The 19,061-nt window shown below is 37.2% G+C and overlaps 1 protein-coding gene across 1 annotated transcript in view; it reads right to left on the minus strand.

Annotated features, from left to right (window-relative positions):
* LOC120535852 (alpha-2-macroglobulin-like protein 1) overlaps positions 1 to 19,061 on the minus strand; it is a 117,030-nt gene that overhangs the window by 7,055 nt on the left and 90,914 nt on the right. Inside the window, exons 26-33 of the mRNA XM_039763967.1 lie at positions 18,443 to 18,599; positions 16,531 to 16,605; positions 15,900 to 16,062; positions 14,972 to 15,165; positions 11,671 to 11,886; positions 9,157 to 9,278; positions 8,750 to 8,840; positions 8,515 to 8,583 (exon numbers count right to left, since the gene is read on the minus strand). Of these exons, the coding sequence (XP_039619901.1) occupies positions 8,515 to 8,583; positions 8,750 to 8,840; positions 9,157 to 9,278; positions 11,671 to 11,886; positions 14,972 to 15,165; positions 15,900 to 16,062; positions 16,531 to 16,605; positions 18,443 to 18,599 (1,087 nt within the window). The remainder of the gene's footprint in view (positions 1 to 8,514; positions 8,584 to 8,749; positions 8,841 to 9,156; positions 9,279 to 11,670; positions 11,887 to 14,971; positions 15,166 to 15,899; positions 16,063 to 16,530; positions 16,606 to 18,442; positions 18,600 to 19,061) is intronic.

The following is a 19,061-nucleotide window of genomic DNA, read 5'->3' on the forward strand; positions in this document are numbered from 1 at the left end:
AAGCACCCATTTTTAATACACCCATATTTTATACACTGTGATATTTGGCCGGCTTATCATCCCGGCCAATACCCCCAGGTCGCCAGATGGAGCCCTCCCTGCAGTATGGAGGTGCCCCGAAGACCATCAGGGAATCATGGACGATGTAGTTTTTATTCTCAGCCCTGCTGGATACCTCAGGGTCCGCAATGAGGGTGCTGTAGGGAGGACCTAGGACTCATTTGTGCCCTATGACCCGGAAGCTCGTCATAGGAAGAGCGACGGGCTTCCGGGGTGAAGAAAAGAACTTTTACCTGACCCGAAGTGATTGAGGATCACATGGACTGGGGATTGAGAACACTTCCGGGTCAGGGATTATAAAAGGACTGTGGGAGCTCCCAGACAGCGAGCTGAGCTAGGTGGAAGGGTGGCAACGCGTCTGGGAGCTGGAGGATTGTTTATTGAATTATTGTGTGTATTTAATGAGTATTGTGGTGAAGAGTGAGCTTTGTGCACTGTGGCAACAAAATAAAGTCAACAATTGGACTTTTATCTGGTGTCTGGAGTCGTGGACAGGGGTTCAAGGGAGCGAGAGCGTCCCTTATCTACCACAGTGGCGTAGTCGGCAGGATACTCTAGCATCGTTTGCAGAGGACCTGAAACAAAAATTTCTGTGGGAAACGAACCCTGAACAGACAACGGCGTCAGGAATCACTACAGCATCGCCAGAACCCATAAAGAAAGCCGAGTCCAAAATGGGGAAGAAGAAGGGCAAGCAAAGCGACAACGCCAGCGGGAGTGCCTTAGGTGCAATGGCCGACGCTCGGGAGAAGTCAAGGAGCGGCCTTATAAGTCAGAAGAAACCTCCAGGGACCAGCAATTACTCTGAGGTACATGCCGGAAATGTTATGGATAATCCATTTCTAATTACTCACTTTGTTCCGTGCATGTAGCTCGGAGATGATCCCCTGGAGGCTCCGCGGGGAAAAGGAAACTGCCCCAAAGACGATGGCACGCTCCTGTCAAAGCCGGAGCACCTATGAGATTTCTTCCACATGACGGCAGCCGACGAGGGACAAAGCGGCAAACCTGGTGCATTCTGGAAAGGAGGAGGTCCGCGTCCCGCTGTTTGCGCCTTCGAGCCCGAAGGAACGGACTCGGACATTCCAAACGGGAAGGGGGAGGCGAGCGAGGCACCGCTCACCCCACGAAAAGGTAAGGAGGGTCGAAAAATGGTTGATCGGGAGGTCACACAAATAATAAATAAGACAGACTGCAGCCTGCTAAGCCCGATCCTCAACCTATGAAGAGAACTCCAAGTCCCAGAAGCCTCCGCGAGACCCGTCAGAGCACGTGCCAGAAGCGGGCGTGCTCATTGGCTCCCGGCCGGCAAGAAAGACAGACGAGGAAGTAAGTCTTCTGCTGGTCGAAGTAATTAAATCTGTGGATGTACGGGAGCTCGAAAAACTAATCGAGCCTGTAGCAAGTTTTTTACAGGTCCTGACGACCATTGAGAAGATCGTCGGGGAATTGGGAGCGGCAGCCAAATCGCTGTTGGAGAAGCTGAGGGATTATGTGCGGCGGTTTGGTGGAGAGCCTCCCATATATCTTGATGTGGCGGTACAGGTATGTGAAACCCGTACCGTAAATAAAACAAGAGGGATGCAGTGTAAACCGGGCCCGCGTTTAATAAATAGCGGGTGCCAGTACACTACGTGCCCTACAAGCGAGGTCGGTACGTTAACTGAGTTGTCGGCGGAAGGGCTAATTGATCCGGGACAGCAAGATAGTGCTGACTCCCGGAACGAGGCAGCCCTAAAGACACGACCACCAATTATTAATAAAAGTAAAGGGGTGCAAACAGTAAAAGGGCTCACTTCTTGTAATAGAGAGACCCAGACTGTATATAACCCCAAGAGGAAACAGGAGGCTTATAAAATAGAACAGAGGTCTCCTGACAATGTGGAAAAGGGCCATGAGAGAGCAAAGGCGGCCGGGGAATTCTCCCCAGCGGAGACAAGGGCGGAGCCAGAAATGCCCAGGTGTTTTGTGTCCCGACGAGAGAGACTACCAAGGGGACCGTGGCTGTGCTACGAATGCCGCAGACCGGGCCACGAGTGGAAAGGTTGTCCTAGGAGGGCAGGACGTCCTACTGCTTATACTTATTCTGTTCCTCCTAGGTTTGTACAGGAGTACCAATTGTATCGCCGGGACCCGGTCTTTGGATCACCTTGGGGGGAGATGTCCCTCGGGGGACACACCGCGAAAAACCACGGTTTTCCGCTGGGGGAGGAGTACTGTGATATTTGGCTGGTTTATCATCCCGGCCAATACCCCCAGGCCGCCAGATGGAGCCCTCCCTGCAGTATGGAGGTGCCCCGAAGACCAGCAGGGAATCATGGACGATGTAGTTTTTATTCTCAGCCCTGCTGGATACCTCAGGGGCCGCAAGAGGGTGCTGCAGGGAGGACCGAGGACTCATTTGTGCCCTATGACCTGGAAGCTCGTCATAGGAAGAGCGATGGGCTTCCGGGGTGAAGAAAAGAACTTTTACCTGACCCGGAAGTGATTGAGAATCACATGGACTGGGGACTGAGAACACTTCCGGGTCAGGGATTATAAAAGGACTGTGGGAGCTCCCAGATGGCAAGCTGAGCTGGGTGGAAGGGTGGCAATGCGTCTGGGAGCTGGAGGATTGTTTATTGAATTATTGTGTGTATTTAATGAGTATTGTGGTGAAGAGTGAGCTTTGTACACTGTGGCAATAAAATAAAGTCAACAACTGGACTTTTACCTGGTGTCTGGAGTCGTGGACAGGGGTTCAAGGGAGCGAGAGCGTCCCTTATCTACCACAACACACAATATGAGACACTATGTTATACACCCATTTCATTCATCAGTTTATTGTGTCCACTGTTCACATTGTATAAATATTTACAACTGTTGCAAATCTGACAGCGTGAGTATCAAGGCAGCAATCAAACCTGGATGGCATGTTAGGTTAGGCACATAATCATCATAACTCATTTAGGCCAATTTTGAGTTGACAATTAACTTAACAGACATGTCTTCACGACAGGGATGAAAACATACTGTCAATATAAAAACTGACCTCTAAAAGGGGTAAAGATACACTATTGCAGTGGGAACTTTTATTGAAGCCTTAAGATATGTGTGGTATCCTCTGTGCTATCACTGTGTTCAATTTAAGAATTTTGGAAGGCAAAAATAGTTAATATGGAATGAATATCTTTATATACAATGACATATTCTAAGCTTACAGACATTCGTTTTTCCATCACTTAATTTAGTTTTGTCATGGTTGATAAGCTGCTTTGCTCATTTTCCCTAATTTGTTCCTCTTTTCCTTAAGTGTCATTTACTTGTTAATTTTTTCCTTGTAAGAACTGAATTTAAATTGTGGGGCCTGTAATTATTGCTAATTCCTCAGGTATGCTGCCAAATATGGCTGGTATCTCAGGTCTATTCAAAAGGTAGCTCAAACCTATGGTTCTTCACCGGGCTCTAAATGTTTCCCACAATGCCAGAAGCCTTTCTCCAGAGTTGTTCTGTAGCTTTTCATTTGGTTTGCTTTTTGGTCTAATTTTTGGATTAGCATCTTGGATTGTTGATAGCTCGTGGCAATTAATTATTTTTATTGAATGATTACTGATACTAGTGTGAATACAGAGAGAGTTTATCACAGCAAAAATCTCTTCAGTATCACAAGGCCTACAGTTGAGTTCTCCCAACAATGTCAAAGATCCAGAAAACGGCCAGAGATGGAATCTCAAAATGCAACAAGTGAAAGTACTTGGTACTAATTGTGCCAGTTAGGGGCTTATTAAATATAAGGGAAATAAACTCTCCACATATGGAATATTGAAAAAACAAATGAAAAGCAAAAACTATTGTATTTGATATAGATGTGTATGTTTTGTTTCATTTTCATTATAGTATTATTTTCTTGTATAGCTTTGTAAGTCTTCAACTGAACAAGACCTCAGAAAGAACACATAAGGCCAATTATGTGAAACTCAAGACGAGAAAGACACACCCCAATGTGCCCAACATTTTATACCTGAATTAATCATTATGACATCACATTAGTGAGAATTATTGCATCATATTACAGAAAACAATATCCATGTATTTAGGTTTCTGTTCTTTGCATTGCTATGCTAAATTAAATTCTTACACCGATTGAATTCTTACTAATTTTTCAAATGAGTCCTTGATGTAGTATAACTAGGTTAGACTATTTGTGTCATGATTTTTGATTCTTTTTCCTGGGCTCTACAGCAGGCATCCTTGTGCTCTATTTTGAGGGTTTTGAGTAGTGAGACAAATGTTATATAAATGCAAATAATTATTATCATCATTATTATATTTTGCTATTTATGGTTTTTCTTTATATGTGGAAATATTTTCTTGAACTAGTTATTTGATTAAGGGTAATTTTTAAATACTTAAAAATATTTATATTTATGTCTTGGTGTACTGCTGTGTTGTTTTTAAGGTGCTGCTATTTTACCCTATGACATATAACATAACAATCACAACGGTATAAAGGTCATCGCTGCATACTTCTCAGTTATCCAAGTTGCAGATGTAAACAAAAGACTAGCTTGGTGCTGGAAGTGGTTAACACTAGAATTACCAGAACCTATGAGAAAAATCCTAAAGACAAGCAGCAAGCAGCCTGCTATTCCATCCTTCACCGTCACAGAATGTTCACTAAGTTCTCCCAGCTCATGCCTTATTTGATTATCTGGGAATGAACTGCTGGAGTTTTAGAGTGGAAATAATAGATTGTTATTTTGAACACATGCATTTCATGTGTGTTCCGTTTCTACAGTAATCTGTGTAAACACATTGGTAAAACAGAAACTTTTTCATATTTTAGTAATAAATGTTACAAAATGTAGGCATAAACTATAGAATGTGTGAAGCCTGAAGTCCAAAGATCAAATAAACACTTTCACTAAAGGTTCAAGGATGATACAACAGCTTCTGTGGCGCAGTGGTAAGATTTGCTGACTTGTAATCAAGGGGCCACTGGTTTGATCCCCACTTCCTCCTATATTTGCCGTTTTCAGTAGTGAGCTGCTCTTATTGTTAATATTATAAAGTACACATATACAGTACTTTTGGTTTGCATCTGTAACAGATCGTGTACTTTATAGTAATGTACTTGTAAAAGTTACTTTTTTTTCACTTTCATTCTCTCACTCACGATCACGATACATACTATCACCCTAGGGATCTGATGCTGTGAATAACTGTAGATGTGAGTAGTGTTTTGAGGCAATGGAACTGGACATTCTCTGATCTGCAAGGATAAAAGCTGACACACAAACACTGGTGAATCTGCCTTTTTCGGATCTCACCGTCACTTTATTTATTTTTTTATTCAGTTTTATTGAGTGTTCCTGCTCAAAAAAAAAGGTAACTTTTACAAGTACTGTTACAGACACAAACCAAATGTATGTGTGTACTGTATAATATTAACACTAAGAGCAGCTCACTACTGAAAATGGCAAATATAGGAGGCAGAGGCTCCTTGATTACAAGTCAGCAAATATTACCACTACGCCACGGAAGCTGTTGTATCAGCCTTGAACCTTTAGTGAAAGTGTTTATTTGATATTTGGACTTCAGGCTTCACATATTCTGTAGTTTATGCCTACATTTTGTAACATTTATTACTAAAATATGAAAAAGTTTCTATTTTAAAAATGTGTTTACACAGATTACTGTAGAAACGGAACACACATGAAATGCATGTGTTCCAAATAACGATCTATTATTTCCACTCTAAAACTCCAGCAGTTCACTCCCAGATAATCAAACAAGGCATGAGCTGGGAGAACTTAGTGAATGTTCTGCAACGGTGAGGGATGGAATAGCAGGCTGCTTGCTGCTTGTCTTAACTGGCACATTTACAGGACAAAAGACGCTGATGGAGAGGTGCGAATGGATTTAAGGTGGGCCGGATTTACGAGTTTTCTCGTAGGCTCTGGTAATTCTAGTGTTAAAAGACATTTGTTAAGCTCTAATCCTTGTGTGAAATATGACTCTGACTTTTTGCTTGATATTCAGTGTAGTTATTAGGAACTTTTGACCTTTGCCTTTCTTTTGATTTTTGATTACTTTCTCACTCTTCCATTTCCAAGTTCAATTTTATCAGACACATCAAACATTCCAACCATTTGTATTTTATTAGGATTAAATTGCCATGGAAAAATCTAAAGAAATTACTCTTTTAGCTTGTGTTTTTTTGACCATTTCAGATTTTTTTTTAAGCAGCAAAGCAAGTAACTGTAAATGTCCCTGTTGCTACCAAATGCTGAGGAAAAAATGAAAGTAACCTTGTTTGCATTAAATTATTCAAATAAAGTTAGATGTTCATCTTACGTTTTTTATATTAAAGTAATGCATAATGATATTTTTTGTCAATAATATTTTACATTGATGTATATAAGAAACATTAATGATATTTTAGATGTTTCTGTTCTAGATATGGGTATCTGTCAACTTCTTTTCTTCATAGTCAAGTTATTCATGTTTTGTAATTTCCATAGTCACCAGTTGTGTTTGAGGCATATTGCATGTTTTTACTTAATTAATTCTCTTAATATCAGTGCAATTCAATTCTGATACTTTTGTACACTGTTTCCAAAAACAAGATTTTAAAATAACACAGCAACTCTAATTGATGGAAAGCAAGGAAATTCAGCACTGAAATTACGTCTGTTAGTGTTTTAGTAAGTAGATTTGGAAATCAGGATACACCACTTTGACTTCTGATTAAGTGTTTATTATGACACAAGTTCGCTCATTTTTTAATAATAACATATTTCTTAAATCATTGCATATATACTTTTAATTTTATTTCTGAGTTTGGAACTTTATTGTTTTTTCTTTTTAATTACTTATACAGTATTTATCTTAATCAAATTAATATTCTAAGCATTGCTCCTTTCTTGTTAATTGCGAAGAATTCAGGTGATTTCCTCATATGGGTGAAAGTAATTTAGTAGAGAATGTTTGTCTTTGTATTGCCTTTGGAGGCAAATTTTGACACAATTGTTCCCAAACTAATACAAAACATACTCACATATAAATATATACCTATACCAATAGGAGTTAGAATAAACCTATTTAGGGTAACCAAATATCCAAAGTTAATGAATGTATGTTAAAAATTGGAGAACTTTTAGAAAAACCTAGAGGAGAATGTAAAAGCATTCCTGGGCCAGGATTGAACAGCGCAGCTGTGTGGCAACAGTACTATGTAATGGGTACCATTCTTCATTTTAAAAAACAGACAAAAATCACCCAGGCAGTAAGTAGTAAAATAAAGACTTAATATATCTGAAATCATGTTCTAAATATTTACTTGTAAAAACAAACATTTAACTTATGTTTACAATGTTAGCCATCCATGAATTAATTTGTTCATTCATTAATTTTAGAAACAAAATCTTTTTTGCGATTTATTTAATTAAAATCAAGTTAGTTCTGCCTTGTTAAATATGTGTTCATTTACAACTTTAGAAATATTGATGGTGGCAAAATAGTTCCTCGTTTACTGAAATACACTATTTCCTGGAAATTGCTGACATTGATGTCTTTTAAAATAAAATGATTCCACTATATTTGTAAACAGGGTGTGTCTGTTCTGTCTCTGAAATAGTTACTAATTTCTGTACATGAAGTGCTTCAGTAATTTGGAGTGCTAGCAGCATTACTGAAATTACCTACTACTCCCAGCAGCCCATGTAGTATTACACCATTGAGCATCTTCAGAGTGTCAAGTGTTGCTGGGAGGAAGAATAATTAAGCACTCTCTTTAAAAGAGAGCCAAAAAAACCTCCTGGTGAATCACAATCATCTGTATTTATGTGTTTCTACATTTTTCACTCCCCTTACGGAATACATACACTCTTTGGATAAAGTTTCATTCTGGATTCATGTGTTGGTCCTGTGTCTGCTTGATCGTGCAATTTTGTCTGTACACCTGGCGCCTGAATTAATTTTCACCATCATCTGCACTTGTTCTACTGAATACTGTATGTATTTTGGACTCTGTCATAAGTGTTGGTTGTTTATCACTTAATGCCTAGTGTGTGGTTGGTTTTATCACCACCTGAGAACTGGGGAAGGTGTTTGTGTACACATTGTTTTGTAACATAATTGTTTTTATTTGCCTTCTTAATTAGTTTAATATATACTTTAATATTGATTCATTGACCCTGTTTAGAAATGTCTCTGTGTGTGAGTATGTGCATGCCCGGTCAAGGTTGGGAGTGCTCCTGGGGTCCTCGCAATAGCATAAACAAATCAACGTCATGAGGCAGTGTGAATCTTACACCTTACATCGTCGCAATCGCTACAAATTGCATATATAAAGTCATAGGCTAAAATTCCACTAATTCGTTAAAGTTACCTTCTAATCAAGTGTTTTAGTCTGAGATTTGAATATCTTTATTTAATATCAATATTTTTATTTAAGTAATTGGCCATACATACCTCCTCAAGATAGATGTCAATGTATCCTTTATCCTTGTCAATACGTTTCACTAGTGGATTACGTCTAAGCTGTATTTAAAAACAGGAAGTGAAAAAGAATGAAAATATTTTAAAAAATGTTACCATTGTAAATGATACAATGTGTGCTATTCCTAGAAACACAGATCAACATGAAAACTATACAAACATAGCAATTCAAGCTTGTAGTACCTGCAGTAAGTTGTATCACACTTACCTTTGAAATGGATACCTTATCCACTTGATACCCTGAAAGTAGTTTGACATTTACAATGACCATGTTAGTCCTGTCTCGATTTCCATTGTATCTGAAGAAAATTAGAAGAAAGTTTGACACAATGCTATCAAGGAAATGTTTTTCCATTTTTGTAAGTGCATAATGAAATGATTGTTACAGTAAACATCATAATGACTTTGCTGATTTAACTACTTAATTAGTCATGTTAATGGTACTGCCATTATGCATCAAAGGCAACAGAATTCTTTTTCATGCTGAAGATCCAGACTCGATGTGGACATACTTGGTAACCTCTGCTTATCCTTGCTCAGTGTCTTTTCAAGGTTGCTCTTACTTGATTAAGTGATATACAAAAACATAACTGGATCAATAAAGATCTAACTTACCCAACAACGATTTTGAGGTGTAATATATTTTTCTCACTACTGTTGCATTGTCCTTCAGCTTCAGCTGTGATGTTGAAAATTGAAAAGTTTGGAGGTGGTGGAACATTGTACTCAAGTGCCAGCTAACAAAAAAAAATTGTACAGAGAAAAATTGTTTTGTCATAGAATTAAGAATTATTTTATAAAATGGTTGGATGTCAAAGAAAGTCTGTAAGATTTTGAAAACACAGGTGCACAAGCAAAACCCTTTATAATTGCTTATGGAGAAGCACAGTGACATGGCATGGCTAATGAGAACCACATCTAATTTTGAACAAATACACCTTGTGTTAGTATTTTACTAATTCTGTCTAGCTGGACAGTTATTACTTTAGAAAATTCTGGAATCCTTTAATTTGGAAAAAAGGAAACTTTCATGAAGATTGAAATTGCTCAAATGTTTTCCATTGACATCATTTCCATTTTGTAGGTTGAGAGGTGTTACCATGTTGTGATTGATTATTGTGTTATAAGAATGTCTTCTGTGACCTTAGTGTTTTTAATTCTGGTGATCACTGTACTGAAGAGCAGGTATTATGAGTGATCATATTAGGTTCACCCTATTCTGCAATGTAGGAAGTCGAAAGGAATATTCTCTATGAAGCAGGCAGCATCCTGAAAAGTCTCAGGATTACACACGGGTGTGGAGAAGCATGTAAACAGTGATGTGTTAAAAAAAAAAAACATTGTGTTATTTCTGGGGTGAAAATGTCTGCTGCATCTGGTGCAACATCATGCAAGGATATGGACAGGATCCAGTCATATAGTGACAGCTAGTGAGGATGCGGGGTTATTGTGCACAGCAGTAATCAACTCAAAAAAATTGAACAAACATAGTCATAAACATTTAATCCTGCATGTGCTGAAGGGTAAATTTAATCTGCCCAGTTGAGAGTCACAGGAGCACTGGGTGTAAGGCAAAAAGCACATGTGGTGCACGGTGCGGCAATCATTTCAAGGCTCAACTGCACAGCCAAGCAGAAAAGAGTGTGTTGTGTACAATCAGGCAACAGAAACATATTATTAAAGTGTCTGCTTTGTTTTAAAACAGTGTGATCTGAATGCACAGCAGCCGGTGTTCACCCAGGGGCTCAGATTAGAGGAAGGGGATGGTTGTTATTTACTTCATGAAGGACTAATATTTTCTTAATTAAGAAGTCTCACTGACAACAGTTTAAGCATTCAGTGTTGAAACAGATAATAATACTTAAATGGACAGGCACATGCAAATCCCATATGGAGCTGTGAGTAAGAGTTTTACGCTAACACTCTGCCAATTTCTTAAAACATCTGTACTAAACTTTAACCTGATAGAAAACCAAACCTGTATTGTCATGCATGTGCGTCGGAGGACTCCTTTGCAGGCTTAGTTAAGGTATGCAATACCCCGCTGAGACGTGAGGGGGGCTGCCGCTAACTTTGTCCCCTCTGTGTTTTTCCCTCAAAGTGCCAAGAAGCCGCCCAGTGAGGGCACCTAGCCTCGCCCAGTCCAGATGACCGCCACAAAAGTTGGATGTCCCAAGAAAAAAGAGTCCCAATACAGGTCAGAGCAAGCTGCGGGATAGAGCACCATTTTGATTAAAAAAACTTTATTCAATGGCAAACCATTGGGATTGGCGCTAAACCGTGCATTTTTCTTTACTTTTTTTTTGTTCATTTCAATTCGTCTGGCGTTGAATAAAGGGGTTGGTGTCCCAAAATCCTTGAGACTGTTATTGTGGCACCTGACCACAGTATACTTAAAACTTTTGTTGAATTCTGGTTACTTGATTGCAGGTTATGTACCTTAATCTGTCCGTCAATAGCTGTCACTAGAAGACCATAATAGTACAACGGCACCAACATTTGTTTTTCTAGTTTCAATGAGCTGCTTCATCCGGGATGTGGCATTGATGTCCAATAACAATGCTTCCAAAATGCTGTTTTTTTTTTTTTTTGCAGCATTTTAAGATTGTTACTATTGTTTTCAATCAAGTAAGCATATGGCTGAAAGTGCCTGAAAACTGCTACATGCAAGAGTTTCCTCATCTACTCACTGCTAGGTGTGAATATTGTCTTTGAAAATAATGGCAAGTAACTTTTCGAGCGGTTTAGGTCAAATGCTCAAATGCTAGAAAAATACTAAGGTGTAAATGGGCTCTCTTAACATTTTATTGAGCAATATTCTAACAAATGAGCTTAGTCAAAATTTATACAGCAATATTATATATTAACTTTAAGCGTTTGCTCACAATTAAAGGTTTTCAGAATGCAAAATACATTACATTTTTAAATAAATAAACGTATTAAATGATTTATAGTAAAAAAAGTAATACCTTTTGAAATTTAATGTTTGAAAACATAAAACTATACTTTGACTTTAATACTAACATTTCAGGTTTTAATTTGGGCTTCCCTTTTGGAAAGTGCAAAAGTTCACTTTGCAAAAATAAAAGAAAAAAGCCACTTGATGTGTAAGAGATTGAAGACACTGACCTGCACAAAGGAACATACATCACCCTCTGCCTGAACGCTGTATGTCCCAGGAATTTCTGGCAAAATCCTCTCTTGATAGAGCAGACGATTGCTTTGGTCCAGATGGAACTGTGCCTGAAATCCTTGTGAAGTGCTAATGGTCACTGTGCTGGAACCATCAGGTTTATACGTTTGAGAAGCATAAAGAGCCAGAGCCTGCAGCGCTACAACTGTGTCCTGCAGAAGAAAAACTCAATAAGAATGTGGATATTGGCCATACTCTTGAATGGATGGTCAAGCTCAATAAGAGCTCTTAAAAACATATAATTTTAAAACATGATCCATTTATACAGCCAAAAATATTTTTAACTTAATATAGTGACATCACTCATGTGTTTCTCATACAAAATCAGGTCTAAATATTAAATAATATTTTGATTTTATCTGAGACCAGTTTGGCATTAAAAGTGAGCATTGTTTGTTTACAGCATATATTGACCTCTTCTGTGCAGTTGATCAAGTGGAACATACAAGTGGATTCAGAAAGTATTCAGAAGCCCTCATGTTCTTCACACTTTATTGAATATAAAAGTTTCAGTATACACATTTTACATTTTTTTCTCATCAATCTATACTCAAAAACCCATAATGATAAAACATATTTTCAGAAAGGCTTGCAAATTTATAGAAAATCAAATGCTGAAGTTAAAATAAATTTTAATTAATTAAATACAATGTGTAGAAAGTGAAGTCTATTCCAACATGATTAAAACTCTGGCCCTGATATTTATTTATAGTTATAGTAAATGATAAAACTATTTATCATCAATGCAAGGTGAATGTAATGTACTTGCTGAAGTATTGGCAGTATTTAAATTAATATACAGAAGGAATATGACTTCTCTTACATGAATACTAGTCATGATTTTGTTGGCAATTGAATGTTGATGCAGTTGTACAATTTGTAAGCGTGTGCCATTACATACAGTAGGCTTTATTTGTCGACTGCTAACACACAACTGAACAACAACTGTTCTTAGCTGAGCGGATGTATATAAGGTATTTTGTTTGAAGTATGTGCGTTAAATTGGTTGTATTGACATGAGAGCATCACTGTTGCATTCTCCTAAAGAAGATGAAAACAATAATATATTATATGAGGAACGGTTTTCAATTAAAAGCATTGTATGAAATTGTCATATGAAAATGTTGCACATTTAACTAGTCTTTATATATAGCTCTGTACCAGCACTGATGTGTCTTTGTCTTCAGGTGCACAGCCACTGCAGAAGCAAAGATTACCTCACCATTTTGAATAGTTTGTGCACCACAGCAAGGAGTTTGAAGTGATTGTTGGTGACAGAGAATTCAAAGGGAGGAATATGTAATGGTGCTGACAAGTGTCAAATGAGCAGCTTTAGTGCCTACTGCAAGGGAACCAATAAAAATGATACGCCTGCCAAAGTTGCACATAGAATTTCAATTACTGCATCAAAAGCAAGCAGTCCTTCTAAGGACAGAGTAATGGGGATTAAAACTTAATGATTTTTTAGTTTATCAAATGAGACTAATAATATTTAATTGAGTGTTTTGTTTAGATAAGATGTAGCTTTTAAGTGAATAATCTATGTGACCAAGACTATGGAAAAATTACTTAACCAAGTATATAAAATTTAATTGACAGAAAAGCAAAGACAATATACTGCTGGGGAAGCAAGGAAAGGAGTGGGAGTCAGATGCAAAGGGAGTGCTTATAGAGCTAATGAGGAAGGTAAAAGTGAACAAGTACGAGGCCACTTTTAAAAAGGGGTCTGTTAGATGTGTTCATCTGTTAAACCATCGGCTAAACAAATTGACAAGTAAATGAAATGTATTTTTGCACAGTGTTAAATTCTAGGATACAGGCAAACTTGCTAATACAGAGAATTATGGGAAATATGCAAATAGAAATCAAAGGTTAAGAAGAACTATGTTTAAGCCCCGGTTAAGATAACCAGTGTGTATATGCTCACAAGAAGATGTGAAATTGGGCCTTTTGTGTATTTTGTTTTTTAACTTATACCTCATGATTAGTTTAAAATAACTTCAGATTGACAGAAGAGCAAGACTACCAAGGGTAAAATCTAAATCGTTCACTAGCTTGTACCAGGATCTGCCTGTACTTCACCTGTTAAACAAAGGTGTTTAACAGAGTTAAACTGACATCTTTGCAGAGGCACCTCTGCAGACTTATTCAGCCAGAAAAAGACCCATAATTCAAGGAATGACAACTATGATAGACAAAATAAGTTGTTTATGGGAATGCCCTGATTTTGAAACAGGAAATTACTCTCTAAGTGCTGTATCTGCGCCCCTACCCATGCTGCTCATTGTGCTGCTTTATAGCTGGCTTCTCCAGGTATTTCTGCCTCCGCACGCAGTCTGCGGCCACCTGAGAAGCATGTCCCTCTTAGGTCTGGTTCCAGGGATTCTCTGCAATAGTAGGCCTCATTAGAAACAATGAGAAGTCAGAGTACAAAAAAGAGGTTCCAACAATATTCAGGCTTGAACAACATAAAGACAAAGGAGCTCATTGACAGGGTTAAGATTGAGCATGCCTCCATCTTTAAGTCCCTAGGTGTTCACATTTGTAATTGCGCACTCTCAGGCTAGAAATCTCCACAACAAGTGGAGAAAACTGCCAAGCAAATCATTGGTGCCTTTTTTCCTGCCATTGAGGAGACCTCCAGCACAAACAGTGCATTTTGGAGGTCATGTAGAAACATAGGGGACCCCCTTTCCAGTTCCAGTACCAGCAGGCTCAGAAACAGCTTCTACTCTGCAACTGTCACCTTACTAAACTCAAAATCCACCCTTACCGCTTCATCTTCAAGCCATACATGTACACCATAGGGCTCTGTAAACACTATAGGTCTATCATGTTTGCACTCTATTCTTGAACCTTTTATACCTCAGACCTATCAAGGTTGTGCTGTACTTGTACACAACTTGTATACAACTGCTTGCATGGTACTGTTTGAATTATTTAAACTGTTTTCATATTTTACTGTACTTATTCTATTCTATCCATACTGTACTTACACTGTCTATGCTGTATATTAACTCTCACTGATCATTCTGTATATACTCTTTATTTAGAGTTTCTCACTGGTGTATTTATTTATATTTATCTGTCTGTGTGTAATTAACTTCTATTTGCACATCTGGTTAGGTGAAAACCTGCATTTCGTTGTCAATTGTACTGTACTGTGTTCAATAATAATAATAATAACAACAATAATAATAATCTAATCTAATACAGACCAGCTTTTAATGAAAATACCTGTGTGGATGAGAAGCCTCCATATGAATTCTGCTGACGAAAAAGCCATTGCACAATACTAGATGCGTATGTGAGGTCAAATCCTGGGAGAGGCAGTCCAGACAACAGTGACAGGAGCACATAAGATGTCATCTCCACCTGAACAGAGCTGATTTTTTCACCTGATCCAGATCGTTCCCAATGTAGAAAACCATCTGAAAAATATTTGACAATTCAAGAGGTAATAACTGGTGTTTTGTGGAAAAAAGTACCTAAATTATAAATTAAAAATTAGCATTGCTAAACTATCCACCAAACAATGTAAATAACACTCTAAAATATTAATCTATACTTATTAAATATAATTCAATGGCCATTGTGTTCATATTCAATAATGCGCCAGTGAGACTGCATCCAAGTCCTTCTTGTTACCACCAAACAAAAAAACAGCATTCCCAAACTGAAGAAAATGTTCCACCCTAACAGACAAAATGAATTAAACACTTTTATTATTTAGTAATGCAGACACAGACAAAATGAATGAAATGTCTTTATTCTTCAGACGTTAAGACCTTTAAAAAGGCTTATAATTTGTTCAGTTAACTAATGAATCGTATTCAGAAGGTCTAGTAGAAATTATATTAGGATTATTACCTTGGGAAATGTATGGCTGAGTGGATGGAAGTGAACAGAGAAACAGTGAAGCACCTCTTCAGACAGAGTAAAGTAAACTAAAGCAGAGACCCAGAAAGCTTTTAAAAAATCCATAGGTGAGATTTTAGATCAACATAGCTGTTATTAAACAAATAAGTTCTCAAGTTCTTAAACATTCTTCCAACAACCACTCCATTGTTAAAGAATCAGTTGTACATTTTTCATCCTTTCATAGAATATTAGAGTGAACACAACAAAACTATTAAAGATTTTCACTTGTCTCTTCATACCCTACCTTCTTTAACAGCCACTTTGTCCATAAAAGAAAGCAAAGAGCTTCTGGCTATTTCATCTCTTGCCAAAGTGAACATGTAGGATAAGAGGATTTTTGTATAAACATCAGTCACGGTATTTAATGATGATCTCAGACAAGAAAGGCTGTTTTTTAAAATAAAATCCTGGAAAATGATAAAGAAATACTTAGCATTATCTGCATATTCTCTGCTTTCATCTCTGTAACTGTGGATATAAAAGTCCACCTGGAAATTTCCAGCAAACCAGTAAGAATGTATTTCCATGAACCAATGGGACCAACAGCCACTTTAACTTAAAACAGAGATTTGACCACAAAACACTGAAATAATTGCCATAAAGAAGGAAAGATAGCATCACTTAATCCAGCAATCACTCTGTAATTAGAAAGACTACGTGGACATACAATTTTAAGTGAACACAGAGGGATGTAATCAACAACAACAAAATGAATATACACGATTCATAAAATTGATGTAAAAACCCATGAGAAAAATATCCCAAACTCTCCAAAATAATATAAAGTATCATAACAGTCCAAAGACATATGACTTTATAATTCTAAACTTTTGCACTCCATCCTATGTAAATACAAAATAAATCAATTAACTCACACTGAGTGGGGTTTCAAGCTCCAATAAAGCTGTGGTAATATATGCAGTTAGAGAAATTTCATCATTAATTCCACCCTAAAAGCACAAAAATTATGAAATAAGCTTTATTAATTGTTATCATTAACACCTATCCAAATCAATCTATGTGACTCTGAACTGTCTGTAATAGAAAAAACACGTAATCTTTCTTTGTATCAATTTTGATAACTTTTGCGTAAATAAAATTAGTTTTTGCCCTTTTTTCACAATTCCATTCTGTTGTGTGTTGTGGTCCTCGCCATCTTGTTACATTCTTTGTATGGCTCCCCGTGTCATTTATGGTCTTTTTATGGTACCTATGCCTGTGGCCACTTGTGTGACACTGAGGTCACATGACATATTGTGTCATTGTGATCCACCTATGAAAGATCGCAGCACTTAGCTTATGACATTTGTGTATTACATATTACTAAATCTCACAATTCATCTAGAAAGGCTCTTCCTGGAAGACTTTAATATTACAACGTCTTGCTTTAACATTTTTGATGTTAACCTCTGGTTTTACTTTGGTTTTCTGCTTTCTGACCGCTACCAGTTATTTGACCTTGCTTCTGCGATCTCTTACTTCCCATTTCCTGGTTGCAATCCACTGTATTGCCTCGTAATGTTCTCATTTATTTGAAACACAAGATGGATGATGATCCAATTCATTGTAAAGCATAAAGAAAAATAAGAATATCTGGCTAAACCTGTCATGGCTGCTTAAATCTAGACTGTCATTGCTTTTAGCAGATTAAGAATGCCGTTTATTAGAACAATCTAAACTAGAATAGGCCATTCAGCCCAACAAAGCTCATCAGTTCTATCCACTAATTTCTTCCAAAATAATATCAAGTCTAGTTTTGAAGTCCCTAAATTCCTACTGTCCACCACACTGTTTATTATATGTGTATGTAGCTCCATCGGTAAATAAAACCTTCTTAATGTTTGTGTGAAATTTACCCTTAACAAGCTTCCAACTGTGTCTCTGTGCTCTTGAAAGTAACTGTCTCAATCCACTGTTCTAGTTGCCATTTATAATTTTAAACACTTTAATCAAAAAAAGACCTTTGCTTCAGACCTTTCATAAGTGGCTGATCACTTTTTGTGCGCCTTTCTTATGTCTGTTGTATGGAGGATTGTACATTCCTGAAAAATTTCACTCTATGTGTCAGTACATACTTTTACAGAATTCTGTGCTGTTCATTGACATGGTTTGTTACAAAACTGGCAGAGAAGCATTCTGAAGGGTATTCTAAAGAAATTATTACTATTACTTAGATTTATGTAACTTTACTAAACAACATAGTAGTATTCTTGCCTCATTACTTTCAGAATGTGAATATTTTATTTTTTAGATATTCTGAAAGTGCATTCAGCTGAAATTTAGAAAGTATAGTGGTATGATACTCAAAGGCTTTAAACAAATCTACCATAAGGAGGGCTATCAATTATCTGAATAATGTTTTCATAATGAGTCATTAAAGTAGTCTTGAAGAAATTGTACTTAAAAAAAAAATTAGCTTAAATGATTTTTTCAGTAGTGCTGTGGTTACTTATTATGGAGACTGTGTGGAGTTTCAATGGACTCCTTTATTTGCATTTTGTTTCTGCAGATTTCCTCCATATACGTCCAACAGTAAATTGGTTAGATGGATTGGAAACTCTTAATTGGTGTTCCTGAGTGCAGATGTATGTGTGAGTGAGCCATAAGGAGGACTGGCACCTAATTCAGTGTTTAATCCTGCTTTATGTCCTCTCCAAAGTACCACGCTGATTATATGAAGTTCTGTAAGTGGATGGAGGAGTTCAGTGGATGGGTGTAATTTTTTAACATTTATGTTTTTTGTTAACAAGATAACTTCACTGTTCGGCACTTTGTTTGTTTTCATACCTTCATTCCACTATGAAAAAGTTTCCCAACATTCCGGAAGCATCCATTTTCCTGCTGGTGTTTGCCTAACCATTTCTTTGCATCACTGATATGTGCAGGATCAATGAAGATGAAACGGCGTGCGCTGCCAAATGACTTCATCACAAATGCTGTCAGCCTGGCACATACCAACACAAGAGTGATAGATGTTACAAAGAAAAATAAATTAGGAAAACACTTAATAAACAATCAGTGTTCATGGCCTTTGTATACTTTTAGTTATATGTGCAGGGAAGGTTCTTGTACACCAAAGGTTTAATATAAATTGGCATTTACAGTAAATGCATAGACATCTAACTATACAATAAGTAGACATTTACATATACTCATAGACAAATGAGTAGTCTTTGATTACTTCATCGATTACTATTCTATTCTAAGTTGAATATGTGGCAAGTTTGTAACAAAACTAAAATTGTAAATGTTTGTATTAATACAGGTTATTAATTATAACCAAAGCATTTAAGTAAACTTATTGTTACACAATTAACTCAAGCTAATTTGAGTCTTTAGTGGTAGTGATCTATAAATATTTGAAGGAAAATTAGTGAAGAGAATAAACAAACTTTAAAAGCACACT

The sequence above is a fragment of the Polypterus senegalus genome, chromosome 9, assembly GCF_016835505.1.
Source record: "Polypterus senegalus isolate Bchr_013 chromosome 9, ASM1683550v1, whole genome shotgun sequence".
Lineage (NCBI taxonomy): Eukaryota > Metazoa > Chordata > Cladistia > Polypteriformes > Polypteridae > Polypterus > Polypterus senegalus.